Source organism: Diorhabda carinulata, chromosome 3, assembly GCF_026250575.1.
Source record: "Diorhabda carinulata isolate Delta chromosome 3, icDioCari1.1, whole genome shotgun sequence".
Taxonomy (NCBI): Eukaryota; Metazoa; Arthropoda; class Insecta; order Coleoptera; family Chrysomelidae; genus Diorhabda; species Diorhabda carinulata.
The window spans coordinates 35,032,517-35,046,789 of NC_079462.1; the positions used below are offsets into that span (position 1 = coordinate 35,032,517).

General features: G+C 32.5%; 1 protein-coding gene across 1 annotated transcript; it reads left to right on the forward strand.

The window, feature by feature from the left end:
* The first annotated feature begins 9,004 nt into the window (after nucleotides 1–9,004).
* On the forward strand, nucleotides 9,005–14,010 carry LOC130891622 (protein extra-macrochaetae). Its single transcript, XM_057796464.1, has 2 exons — nucleotides 9,005–9,487; nucleotides 13,026–14,010. The coding sequence occupies exons 1-2, from the start codon at nucleotides 9,116–9,118 to the stop codon at nucleotides 13,068–13,070; spliced, it is 417 nt and encodes a 138-aa protein (XP_057652447.1). The 5' UTR covers nucleotides 9,005–9,115; the 3' UTR covers nucleotides 13,071–14,010.
* Nucleotides 14,011–14,273: the final 263 nt, after the last annotated feature.

Below are 14,273 nucleotides of genomic sequence, written 5' to 3' on the forward strand. Positions count from 1 at the left end.
GACAGACAAAAGGAGAAGTACCTAATCTTTTTGGAGGCTGTAAATAATGTCAAGTCTGAAAACTTATAAAAGGCAGTAAACCATAAAAAAGAAGAGAATTTTTCGGGAATTTATACTAAAATCTAATGAAAACTAATGTAAAAAGTTATCCTATAGATTATTCCATTAATACATCTCTTTATGTTAGATAAATTACATTTGATTCACTGATCGACAATTTTTTTTTGTAGTTACACAAGAATAAATAGCATGCCTCATATCTATTAAAAACAAAAACTTCAAAAAAAAATCACTTTAAATATCAATTAGCTTTACTTTTTCCTTTTATGAGGAGTAATGACCCATCATGGCCGAATCCCATCCCCTAACAAGCATAAAATAATATGTTCAGGGCCGGATTAAGATTTATAAGGCCCGGGGCCAAAAAATAATGACGGGCCCCCCTTAAAGAATTCGAAAACCCGGAAAAATCCACAAAATAATATCAATACGTTAGATTTGTGGTATCGACACATCAAAAAATACAGAATGATGGGGCCCTCTTGGACCTGGGGCCCGGGACTATAGCCCCCCCAAGCCCTAGCTTAATCCGGCCCTGAATATCTTTTGATATAATTTATATTTGTTTCGTTTCCCTTCTTGTATTTTCAATGTTTTCAACCTTCAATAAATCAAAGACTATTATAAAATTTGAATCGTATCAAAACAATAAACTAAAAATATCTGACGTTGCAAATTTCAATTATGAAATTGTTTATAAAACGAGCGCCAGGTGGTTGCGTAATAATAATAATAATAATAATCAATTAACTGACAAACATCGAAGAATGACAAATATTCGAACGAGCTAAACATTAACGCCATATTTGTTACTGTCGATAAACGATGATGCTCGATGACAGTCAATAACTTTCTCTAAATTAATGCACGGCGGTTTGCTGATAACACACGTGTTTAATTGTTCTCGGAAGTGATTCGAAGACAAACGAAAATGGAAAACGTCAATTCGTTCACAATTTACAAGAATATTAACTTGGAACATTGAACGTATTCAACGTTTTAAGCATAGAAATTTTTTTCAAGGGATATCAGCGCGTCCAAGACAACCTTGAAATCGAAATTTTTTATTCAAGTTAATTGAAAGGAGTTTATTTTTGTCACGAAAGGGACAGGAATAAGATGGATAATAAACAGATCAAGAATAATAACTGTATTACTAAATGGAATACTGAAATAGGGAAAACAACGAAAACCGAGAATCCAGAATGCAAAAAATTCGTCGTAAAGAGACGTCCTGAAGAAAATTGTCATAAATTGTAGTTATTTATTGAAAAAAAAAACTTACAGGTGGTATTGAAACTCAATAAAATATTTCTTGGAGAACTAATCAATAAAAAACAAATATTTGTACTACATACTACCCAAGATTAGAATTTAGAATAATTTTCTTAAGAATGTTTCTTTATGGCAAGTAAACTATGAATTTTATCGTTTGAAAATTTGATTTTTGGTATCTTTAGATTGTACAGATTGTCCTTTATATACGTAAAATCCATTGAAAATTCGTAATTCATTATTATTTAGAAAATATATTTAAATATAAATTTTGATTTCGCAAATCGCAAACGAGAGGTTTTATTAGATAATTTTTTATGATACAGCATATTTTCACGTCATCTTCTCATTACCGAATATTTGCAACAAGTCCCGGAACACTCACAAAACAGAAAAAAGTAATAATTGTAAAGAAAAGGAAAAAAACTAATCCCTTCCGTTTTTATTATTTCGGTACACAATCTTGGCACATAATCATCGTCTATTTGGCTCCAATCCTTTTTCAGCATACTCCAAATACGTGAAATGGAAGTATGACATTGCTTACTGTCATCCCCGTCCAATTTTTCCCACTATAACTCAATTGGATTCAGGTCGGGTGGTTGCAACGAACTAATCACTAATTTCAGTACATTCTTCCTTTCAAATCCTTTCAAATAGTCTTTGGACAGCTTCGAGATGCTTGGGATCGTCCTGGTAGAAGATAAAGATTCTGTTGAGCCAGCATCCACAATATACTACGTTTTCCTTTAATACTTTCCAGTCGTTCCTCCTCCAAAACATCTCAAGAAGTACTCAAAAGTAATTCCCTAGATTCATTGATCTGACCTGCTATCTTTAGACCCGTGATTCGTTTGATTAAGTTTACTGATCAATACAATACGTTTATCTTCAATGATTGAGGTTTTTCGAGGCCGCCCCAAACGTTATAGTCCACGATACGTCGAATTATTTGTAATTGAGCGGCAATTTTAGAGTTCGTATTATCTAGACTCTAGAATTGCAATTTCAAACGACAGTTTTTGAGTTTTATCGATTCAAAATTTTGTCTGTAATTCCAAGAACGAAACCGATTTATAAGACACCGTTTCGACCTTTGACAAATGGATGAGAAATAATGTGTATAATGAATGGATTCAAGATATTCCACCTCAAAAATTAGAAATATATCTCACTATACAGATTCTTGATTAATTCCAATGCATATTTCCTAAAATATATAGAAGCGTCTCTGATTAAAATTTGCAGAAACACCAGTAACATCACAGTAAAATAGAATATGGTAATTGGTTAATTATATAAGCACCAGTAGCTGCAGACTCATATTTATCGCATCCACGGTCCGTTTACGAATCGGCGCCATGGCTATCAACGACTGAAGACCTGCTCGACCTGACAGTTTGACCCTTCTGATTTAACTGAACAGCTGCACCACAATCTTTCTCAATACTTTCCATTCATCAACACCATTATAGTTTGTTTTTATTCTTATTTAGTTTTTCGAAAGATAAAAACATTTTTTATTTGATAAAATTGTACATCCATTCATGGTTTCTATAATATCAATAAATATCAAATTACTACTTCGAAAAATTATCGGAAAGATATGAAAAACGATCCAACTTTATTTGAAATACATCAAGTTCCAGACACCGTTGTAAATTATTGATAATTGTCACTAGGGTAGGGCCTAAGAGGAGAAGAAAAACATTTAAAAAGGTCTAAAAAATGATACACTGAAAAAACAAATCATAAAACTCTTGATGAGTGAGTGTTGGTGTAGAGTACAACTCAAATTCACTGACAGGCTCAATTATTGTCTATTACTGTGTATCAAAAGCAATCAAAGTAAAACGAAAGATCCTTCACGTGAAGATTGTGCTTGTACAATAGTTGAAGACATTCGAGTTTCACGTCTTTCCTAATCTACGATCGAGAGGCTGGTGCGAACCAAGGGTGAGAGTGCAGATATTACGAAGCAACGACTGGAGCAATGTTTAATCATAATAGTGAGGATTGTCATAGCAAAGTGTATAAATGTCTTATAACCAACTCTATTATGGCAAAATCTTTAATCTAGAGATGCCTCATAACGTCACTCTCATTGGTTAAGCTGAAGATCTTGCAGCTGTGGTCCGACGTGCATAATTAGGCCCAAAAAAAGTATCAATGGCTAACTTTGACCGAGTTACAATTACAGATTCACACTAATTTATCTTTACTGTCCTCAATTGGAAGGTCATCCCTTTTTTGCCTATCAAAGATGGCACCAAGAACGTAAAGCATACACGCGATAAATCGATTTAGTGTTACCAAAAAATACTGTTGATAAAAGCTTGGAAAACTATATCTGATATGGTGATAAAAATAATTAAAAAATAGATAGATCTAGATGAAGGTGAGTCCAGTAATACCTTCTGGTGGTTCCATTATAAAATCTGTGATTTGTTGAGAATTGAAGGGGGTTTTTAGCGAGTAAAAATCCCACATAACCTCGCACTTCTAGAATCCCAAGATTTTTTTCCTCTACAAAGAAATAATTTATTATGGTAGAAAATATCATCTATGATGTGTTATGTCACTAGTTTGGAGAATCATACCGAAATCTATCAGGGGGATATCTTGGGGTGAATGAGCCTCATGGCAAAATATATTTGTCTATTCTAAATGTAAATAAAACAGAAATCATCGAACAAATAAAGGACTTGAACAGGAAGATCATCTACGTTGTTTAAGATAATAGTGGAATTGATTGATAGAAGAAGAGGAATCAACACCAAGGGAAAGGGAGTTGAAAAGTAGGTGCAGGGCTTTCATAGAAACAACAGAAATAGCGAACAAGGAGAAATCCAAATTCATGAAAATCTTGGAGTGGAATTCCACACGCAAAAAGTAATTGAATTCGAGCAAATCAACAGTTACATCTATCTTGGAACACTTATCAAATACCATGAAGTCTAGGGAGAAAATATAGAACCAAGGTTAACTCGAGGAAGCATATTAGGAGATAGAAATATGGAGGAGAAACCAGGAAATGAAAAACCTGTTTGAGGAACAAGAATTTAGCATAAGATCTTGAAGATTTGGATGGCTAAAACAGGAAGAGATGAGTTAGACTAGAAAGAGAATGCAAGAAACAAAACGAATGGGAGAAAATAGTAGAATAGAAACTAGAAGAATAAAAACTAACCTAGAACTAAGATCTAAATAATTAAAAATAATATTTGGAGAAGAGGATACAGATAATTTGGTGTTGGGATCTGGTATGTTTAAGTTTGAAGTTTAATGTATGAGGTATTCAATTGTAGAGGCCCATAAATTTCACTGTTTTTAGGTTAGGTTAGTGTTTGGTAATCGAAATGTTTCTTCAGTGACAACCGTTTTAACAATCCATCGAATTTTTTACCACGATGCACCACTGGTTGCACCATTTAACAAGCTAAATGTTTCGCAACACCTTTTTTCGAAACTAACACATTTCATCATGTTATTTATCAACTAACACATTCTCAATGAACTCAGTTAAATGTCACAATATTTTACCGTCTTTTAATGGGACAGATTGTATCAATTTCTTCATAATCTTCTGCCCTTTTAATCTTATCTGCCACTTTCGGTATATATATATATATATATATATATATATATATATATATATATATATATATATATATATAACTTATTTTTTATTATTTATCTTCAGTGATTAATAGGATCCTAAATATATTTCGAAAAGCGATTGGTCGAATGAATGATTTACTCAAAACATGTTAAAAAATGGGGTTGATAAATTTTAGACGTAAAACATTTTTTGAAAAAGAAACCATTAAAAAAACCAGGAGAAACATTATTACTTATTTACTCAAACCTCTGAAACTAAATGATTTAGCTCATAATTATTTAAATTACACTTTTCTTTTTTTAAAACTAATGTAACTTAGTCTCTCTAAACCTGAAAAATCTTTTGCTGGTGTACATAGAGCAATGCGAAGTGCTATATCAAAATTTGGATCCTTTTGGAAATTACATTTCAGTAAATTTTTCTGAAACTTGACACAATGATAGTTCAAAGCAAGCTGATTAAAAGTCTCGATGAGCACGAAGCCCAAAAATTTACCCAACCCCCCAAAACTACCGAAGTGTTCGAAGGTGCACTTGGAGGAACTGGTTTTGGCCAATCGTTCTAAAACTTGGCACTATGTTAGTTCAAGCAAGCTGATTGAATGTTTCAAAGGGTACAACACTCCAAAACCCCTTAATCCCGAAGAGTCCATAAGAGGAGAGGTGTAAGCTAGTGTTTCTGAAACTTTCCTCCAATTTCCGTCCTTCCATTGTAACCTCGGATAGTTCAGGAGTGGAAAGGTGTTGCGATTTCGAAGCAATGGAGACTTTTAATTAGCCAGCTTCCAAGATCATACCTTCAGACCCTTCAGGAGTAACAAAAACGAAAAATGTACGATATCTCTTGGAGATTTTTACGGGCAAACATGTACCATGATGGACTTAATGCCTTCGCATCATCAGAATCAGAATTAATGGAATCCATTTTATCAAAAGGACAGCGCATCGAACGGAGCCTAGGTTTTTGTATATTTCGTTTTGCTAATTGTTTCTTTCAATATCTGTTTTAATTTATTCCTGTCGTATATTCTAAAAAAACGAAAAACTGCCTGCTATTTAAATAATCGATTAAAATAGATTGTTAGTAAAATCAATTGATTTAAAATACCCATAATCACAGCTATACAATCTCTGGGACGTTTAACTTAACAAATATTGAAAATACGATGACTCGAGGTGTTTAAGAGCTTGAGAAACAGTCAGAAATCGTTTTCACAGTCAAAATATCAACTCATAGTTAACTATAATCGCTTTTCTCTCGTGATTTATGCCAATTAAATTACCATAACGGATTGTTAGGAAAATTAAGAAATGTTTAAAAATGTTTGCGTACTACTATTGTGATATATTTGATAAATGATAGGTCTAATTCAAAGAAAATAAACAAATTTCGTTAATTTATTAATTACATAACAAGTATAAATAGTTTTTGTGGTAAATCAAACTACAAAGGTGATTTGTACAAAGGTATGCATGGTTTAATCTGGTTCTATAATACAACTGAAGCTAAAACTTCAAACTATGAACCGGTTAATCGGCAGATGATCGCAGTTAACAATGAAAAATAAGATACTTTTGTAGAAAAACATCCTAAAACTAATATGGTCACATGGCATAGAGCTATGGGGTTACGGTAAACCATCGAGCACCAAGATACTGCAAACATGGTTTATAAGCAACCACACATTACAAAAGACCTCGGTATTCCAACCATCAATGAAATTATTCAGACATCAGCGATAAGAAACAAAAACCGTAACGTAAATCACCAGAATCCAAGCTTTACACTGATCCAATGGAACGGAGAAGATTGAAAAGACGCTGACCAGAAGACCTCATAGAATGATCTGCGGAGACCCATCAGTGGATGGTGCCTGCCTCAAGTCATTTACTTATTACTCTGTATTTTTTGACTAGATTGTAAAGGCAATGTTTCCAGGTTCCAGTTTCTCATCACCTTCTTTTCCATAACCTTCTTCAAATAATTCAAAACAATATCGACCTCGGAGTTTCTTTTCTCTATTTCTTGCGTCCACTTTACCATCACTCTTTACCCAGCTTCCGCTCAAACTCTCTATTTTTTGTTTTGTGACGACAAAAGTTGTTAGTAATGGATTGTAAATGTTGTTACAGAAAGCAACAGAAATGGCCGCTCCGCAAGGACGAAATATTTTATAGAAATAAGGAGATACTCATGAAAATAAAGGAAGCGCAGCTCCGAAAACATTAAGAAAGTTTTTCTAGTTCCAGAACTCGACGATTCAGGATAAAATGTTAAAGAAGACAAATATGACGAGTTTCAAATTGAACGTAAAGCTCCAGGGAAACCAAAAATTGAAAATCATTTGAAAACAAGACTTCGAATAAAAGAACATGACTTGTTGTTTAGACTAAAATAGACAAAGTATTAAAAGAAAGAGGTTTTCTCTGGAAAAAGCATTCCAGAAAACGATATTGTAGTATGGGAAAGTTATTACCTAAGGACTATAAAAGGAATAAGAAAACAAAAGAGAAAAATATTTTCTCATGCAAGATTTTACGATGGGCCCAGTGTAGACCCAGACGTGGTCAAATATGTACAACTCTAACCCCAGCTTGAAAGCCATTATTGGTCCAGACTTGGTGATAATGATGATGATGATGATGTCCCTCGCTTGGTTCGCAAGCCTAGACCAGGTCTGGTTGTCTAGACAAACCCAAGACTGATCTGCAATCCTGAGCAAGATTGATTGCTTGTAAAAATAGATTTTTAATATATTGTTAATAAAATTATAGTTTGTTAAGATATCTATTATGGATAAGATATTTAAAAAAAACTTTATATAGTTACTCAGAGTTCTGCCAAGCCTGGCTGAGTATAGGATGAACTAGGTCGGGTTACCCAGACTTCAACCATGCTTAGCCATTAATGGTTTGCCAAGGCCGGGTTTCCAAGGTTCAACTCTGGGGGCTCCTTCATGGGTTATTCATTTGAAATATGGATCAATGAGAGATACAAATCAAATAATTTTTGACTGTAAGTGATAACAGTATATATCATTATATCATTAATTCAAACGGTTTTGTTAAGAAATTGTTTATTGACTTTTGAATCCACTGGTTCCCTTGACTAAGATGAGGACACGATTGCTGATGCTTTTGAATATTGGTTGGAACAAATGATGGATTTTCTTTTTCAGAACCGTCTAATAGTAATTGATAACACAAATTATCAATCGAAACCTTTGGAAACAATGAAGAAGATTTACAAAATTAGCTAAAGAATATTAACTTCTTACATCCCGGTATTATTTGTATTCCTTTCAAAAAGAAAAATTCGAAAAACATAAACCTATAATTGGGATCTAGACCCGATTGAACTGGACACAGATAAAGGAAATAGTTCCAAGAAAAAATGATTAAAGAATAAGAAAAAATGAGTAACTTGATTCCGATTAGGATTTGGAATTATACTGATTTATACCGAGTTTTTATATTAAAATGACTATTTTTGAACGTAACGTTGTCTAGAAATCCAAATTTATGTGGGTAAATGAAACTTTTTTACCTTCAGCCACATGAAAATTGTAAGTAGGTTAATTGAATGTAAATATAAATGTACACCCGGTATATTGATTATATTTTTGCCTATTGATTACGAATGCTTCGTTTTATTACTCTTTCATCCATCAGAATAAACTATGGTACGTGATTTTTCATTTTTAGTATTGAAGGAAATCCTAAAACTATCCATATATCGACGTTTCTCTATTAATTTATTAAAAATGGAAAATTAACGATTGGAAAATTTATTTTTTAATGGCGTAAATTAACGAAATCATTGAAACACTTGAAATTTAATTATGCATTACGGTATTTGAAGGAAATGCACAAGACGGCGCCTCATTTATTGTTAGGAAGAATTGCGCCGCGTTAAAACAGGCGCCTTCACGTTACCTGTTAACCCAAGAGCATCTACATTGGCTAGCCACTCCCTCAACTTCTAATCCGGTTATACAATTGGTTCGAATATCCCCACCGCACGTATAAAACGACAGCGCCTCTCTAAGAATGCCTCAAACTTCGTTTAGCTCTTGTTCGTGAGTTAGTTTGCTCAGTGCATCATCCACAGTTCGTGTTTGAAGTTAGTTAACAGTGACAAGTCTATCACTAATCAAATATGAAAGCCGTAGTCAGTGCTCTGTGTACCGAAACCGGAATTTCCGCCATCAGCGGAAAAATCGCCAAACGGAAAGATATAGAAAACGAAGAGATACAAATGTATCTATCCAAATTAAAGGATTTAGTTCCGTTTATGCCTAAAAATAAAAAACTATCCAAATTGGAAGTTATCCAATACGTTATTGACTATATTTGTGATTTACAAAGTGCTTTGGAAACACACCCTGCGGTTAACGCTTTCGATGCCGCCTCAGCTCTTAGTCAGAAAAAATCGCAAGGAGCAGTTAGTCCCAGGCAACCATTAGGAGTCAGACCAAGTCCCAATACCATACTCACACCCTGCGAAGCACCAGTACTCCAAAATATATCTGTAAGTACTTTTTTTTACTATAAAGAATTTGAAATTTTTGTTCTTGTCGTATTACCAAAATAACTAACATTCACTCGACACAAATTTATTGTAAAATACAAAAAATTCAAAATTAATTTTAACACGAGTTCATATAAAATTTTAAACATTCCTGTTTTTGCTTTAAAAAACTATTTGGATATACAATTTTTTGTTTTACAATAAATAATTTATTTCATACAAAAATATTAATAAATATAATTACAAATCAATAGAAAAGTTTTTAGAACAGAAGACTGTGTATTGTATGATAATATAATTTCATATTTTTGTATAATTTTGATTATGTAATAAAAAAAGCGAAAATAATATTCCTTAATGTTAGAAAAAATTTCTTAAATCCATGATTCATGGGCATAAAACGAAAATATTAGATTTCAAATAACGATATGGTTAAATTTGTTTATGATAAATAGACACTATCATTTTAAAATCGACAACATAAACTCACCATATGGAAATAACAAAAATATTGTATGCAAATCAGAAATGAGGTTGAAATGTCCTGTTTGCAGGGTGATTACCATTAATGACCTTGTCTGCCTCGTCATCGCCGCCGACGTGGCCTTAAAACAAAGTTGGTTTCAACGAAATGAACATTAATAATAATAATAATAATTCTCGTTTTGAACAAGGTTACAAAATCAGCTCCGTACATGTGTATATACATATATATCTACGTCCACCTTGGATTTTGTCCGACAATTTAGTTCTACAACGGGGTCATGAATTGTTTCACACTTTTCGAATTAAAATTCAGCTGTATCAGATGCCCCAGTTGCATGTAAATATTTCCCACAACGGTTTCGCCATTGTAAGCAGGTGTTACTTCCATTTTCATATAAAACGGGGTTCATTGTTTCCAAAATACAATATAGATACATACTTATTAAGCATACGTCATATATTTTTCGAAAAAAAAAAAAAAAAAAAAAAAAAAGAATTATCGGTGACCTGGCATCCGGGAGCGAGAGGACACCTGGGATGTGGGGACAACCGTTAAATGCAGATGTGTGTACTAAATGAACACGTGTGTACGTTCGGCTTTTTATATTTTTCTTCTCGAACACTCGCTTCATTGATCAAGAGAAATAATGGCAGTATTGAAGAGAAATTCTCCCTATAAAGAGACTTTCTTATCACTTTGCCAACTGTTTGTATTAAACGGCTACGACATAGGCCGGTCGATTGATACTTATATTTATAAAAAAAATTGTATGTTATTCTCAATTTTTCGTCATTCTCCACGTGTTCCTAATTCAATCTTGTTTATCAAATTAATGTTTGTAAACTGCTCATCACAACTTTCTTCTTTTTAAACCTCTTCACGAGCTCTTCTTAAGATGCTAATTGTTTAATTGGTTTGCCTATTTGTTTCCTTATGGTTTCTTGATAATTCTGATCTGTAATATCGTTGAAGATAACTCCCGCATTCTTCTTTTTTCCATTGCATACGTGTGAACAGATTTTTTACATTCTTATCCTGCTTTGTATGCTTATCATATTGTTTTCTCATAATACTTCTTTCGAATATCGTGTTTCGTCTATTTAATTTAATACCTTCCACTTGATATTGCAATGTTATTGAATTTCAGCTAGTTCACATCCATTCGGATCTTTTGCTACTTTTGATACTCCATCATCCCCATAACAACATTTTTAATAAATGGTGTAGGGCTAAAATATGCTTTTCGTTCGTCCAGTCCTGGCAACATCATAAAAAACACACACATAACTTTAATTGTTTACTCTAGCCACCATAATCTCCCGATCTCTCTCTGCTTGAACATATCTGAGAAGATTGTAGTAACTTTTTAGCACGTTTGATTTATCGGCAATCTTATAATAATTAACCAAAATACGTGTTGGCAGAATCAAAATATTGAATTATAAGTTGTATATTCAAGTTTAATAAGTACGAGGGTTGACTATAAAAAAAGGTTTCCAAGAAACTGCAGATACTAAGAACGCTGTTATGTTGTATTTAGCGGGTATGACGTATAACTTGGTTGCCATCCCCGGGAACTGTCCACTACGTTCATTCTTGTCTTGATAGCCGAAAAATATGAAGTTTTCACGACAAGTCGAATTAAGTTCCGTGATTCGTGGAAAAAATGTGCAATATGAGGGCAAATGATGCAGAGAATTCAAAGTCGGATATATACAGACGTCCATTTCTAATAACGTTCTGGTCGGTTAAAGAATCAAGACAGACATTTTGACACACCGCTTGAAACCATCTTCGCGGTACGACACAAAGAATGGTACATCGTATACAAAAATGAATTGAATTAGACGGCGATTATGTTAGAAAATAAAAGGAAGTTTGAGCTTTCCAAATATATATGTCAACGCCAATAAAAATGTTTTTTATTGTGAAAGCCTTGTAACGTTTAAATTAAGATTTGATGGTTTTCGGCAGACAGTAAATCACCTAACATTTGTTTTTTTTTTTTAACTAAATGACTGGACTATCAGACAAATGTCCCTGGTTAAATTGAAAAGGTCATCCGTCTGGATCTATAGCACACATGTTTAGGGGTTATAATTAATTAAATGTTCATACAAGAATAGAATAACTGCCCCTATAGGCGACATCTCAAACAGCTGTACATTGTATATATGTACCTCCATAAATATATTTAATCAAATTACGTTCGCTTTGAATGTGTATATATTTAAGAATTAAGAAAGTTTTTAAAAGACGTTGTGAGGGGGCGACTACTATTAACACGTGCAAGCTTGTTACGATTTCCAATGAATACCGTTATTATATATATATATATATATATATATATATATATATATATACGAGATTACTGAAAGAAATATCTGTTGTTGAAAAAGAGAACAGATGTGCAAAGTTTTTAGTCGGGTTAAAAAAATTGTGTTCTAAAATTACTTAGATTTATCTTTGTTAAAATAATACCTACTCAGTTTCTTCTTTGGGAATGTCACGTGATTTACATGATGTCTTTGTTATTTCTGTTATAAATATATTCAGGTATCTGGAACGATCTATCGAAATGTTTGTCGATAATTTTGTGCCAACAGACATTGTTTTTCAAATATTAACAAACCAATTAAACTTTGCAAAACATCTGGCAGAAAATAAACATAAATCATTCATAAACAATCTAATTAGGATTTTATGTTGGTCAGTGGCATCGAGAGAATATATTTAAACATTTAAACAAATCGACTAAATATATTTGTAAAAAAATTTTAAGCTTTCACTATACCAAAATCCACCTATCCATAAAGGCGTATTACTATGTTTAAATACACAAAATAAAGGACCTAATAAAGCCTTTTATAAACATTAATAATTATAAAAACTATTTTCGATATCTTCAGCTCGCTTTCCAGCTCCTCTTTCACAAAATTGTGAAAGAGGAATTTCGGTTTCTTAAGCACTTGAAGGAAGCTAGTGATGAACATTTAACGAGTATTCGTTTATTTGAATGAAAATATTAATATATTGTTTTTATTGTTGCAGAGTACTGAACCATTGACGCCAACCGAAAGGCAGGTATCGTGCTAATCCAATGATCTTCATCGTGATCATATTCATCTCATTCCAATATTCCCTGGAGCAAACGAGAAGAAAATCATCCTCGATATTAAAAGTTTCTTTTTGGTGAAAATCTAGGGAAACGACTGATATCATCATAATTTATATATTTTATAAGGATGGGTGATTGATTGTGGACAATTTGTGAGAAAGGAGAATGTTTCGAAATGCAGATGGCGACAGTGACGCACCCAGAAACTAAAATTTTCAAATTGTGTCGCATATTTTCGAACAAACCGACGAGTGTTTATTGATTAACTTCATTTTATTTATTAAATTATTGAGCACAGTTTTCTCTCCATTTTTTTTTTTGTATGAAAAAAGCGAATTAATATTATGTATTAGGTTAGGAAAATCCGTTTCATTATCCTGGGTGCGTCAGTGCAAAATAATGTACCTGTTACGTTGCAATTTGTTAAGTAGATTTTATTTTTATTGTTTTGTATATATAAAAAAGAATAGGCGGGTTTATAACAATTAAAAACTGCTTTTTATTTCGATTTAAGACATTTTAAGAAATTTTAGTAAACGTGCGTAATGATGTTAGTCACAGATTCATTTAGGGTTGGCTTTAATGAAGGTTTTTTTTTTTAGAAAAAACCTCCAAACAACTTTTTCTTCATTATACTTTAATTGTTTCGTGAGTTTTTTATTCTGTGATTTTTTTTTTAGTGTATAATTGTGTATAAAATATTTCCTCCCGTGAAACATTTTTTTACGTTGATCAAGCAATTGTTTAAAATGCAAGTTTCGACGATTTTGAACAGTTGTCAACTCAACTTTTAACTTGTGTACATTTTTGTTCTAGAAAACTTTTGTAAATAGTTACCTACGTAGCAACTTCATGTTGTTGAAAATTTATTATTATGTAAAGATATTTGAAATAAATAATTATGATTTTATAAATTTACATATTGTTTTTATTTAAAACCCACGAAAATCAGTTATGTCGCTAATTTTTTGGATTTAGGTAGTTCTAAGGGGGTGCTCTATATATACAGTAAAAGTTAACAATAAAATTTTGTCGCTAAGTGATATATTTTTATTTAAATTTTGAAAATTTCGAATTTAGCAAATAACTCTGAATCAATGCCGAATTTTGGAAAAAGTGAAACGATCAAAAATGTATATCAACAAATTTCCTACAAAAAACGTTCCCTGTGATTTTTTCCT

Excerpts from the sequence above, each read along its gene's own strand:
- LOC130891622 (XM_057796464.1), top strand. The coding sequence starts at position 9,116 with ATGAAAGCCGTAGTCAGTGCTCTGTGTACCGAAACCGGAATTTCCGCC. Across the intron at positions 9,488-13,025 it reads CAGTACTCCAAAATATATCT|AGTACTGAACCATTGACGCC; the intron begins GTAAGTACTTTT and ends TTATTGTTGCAG.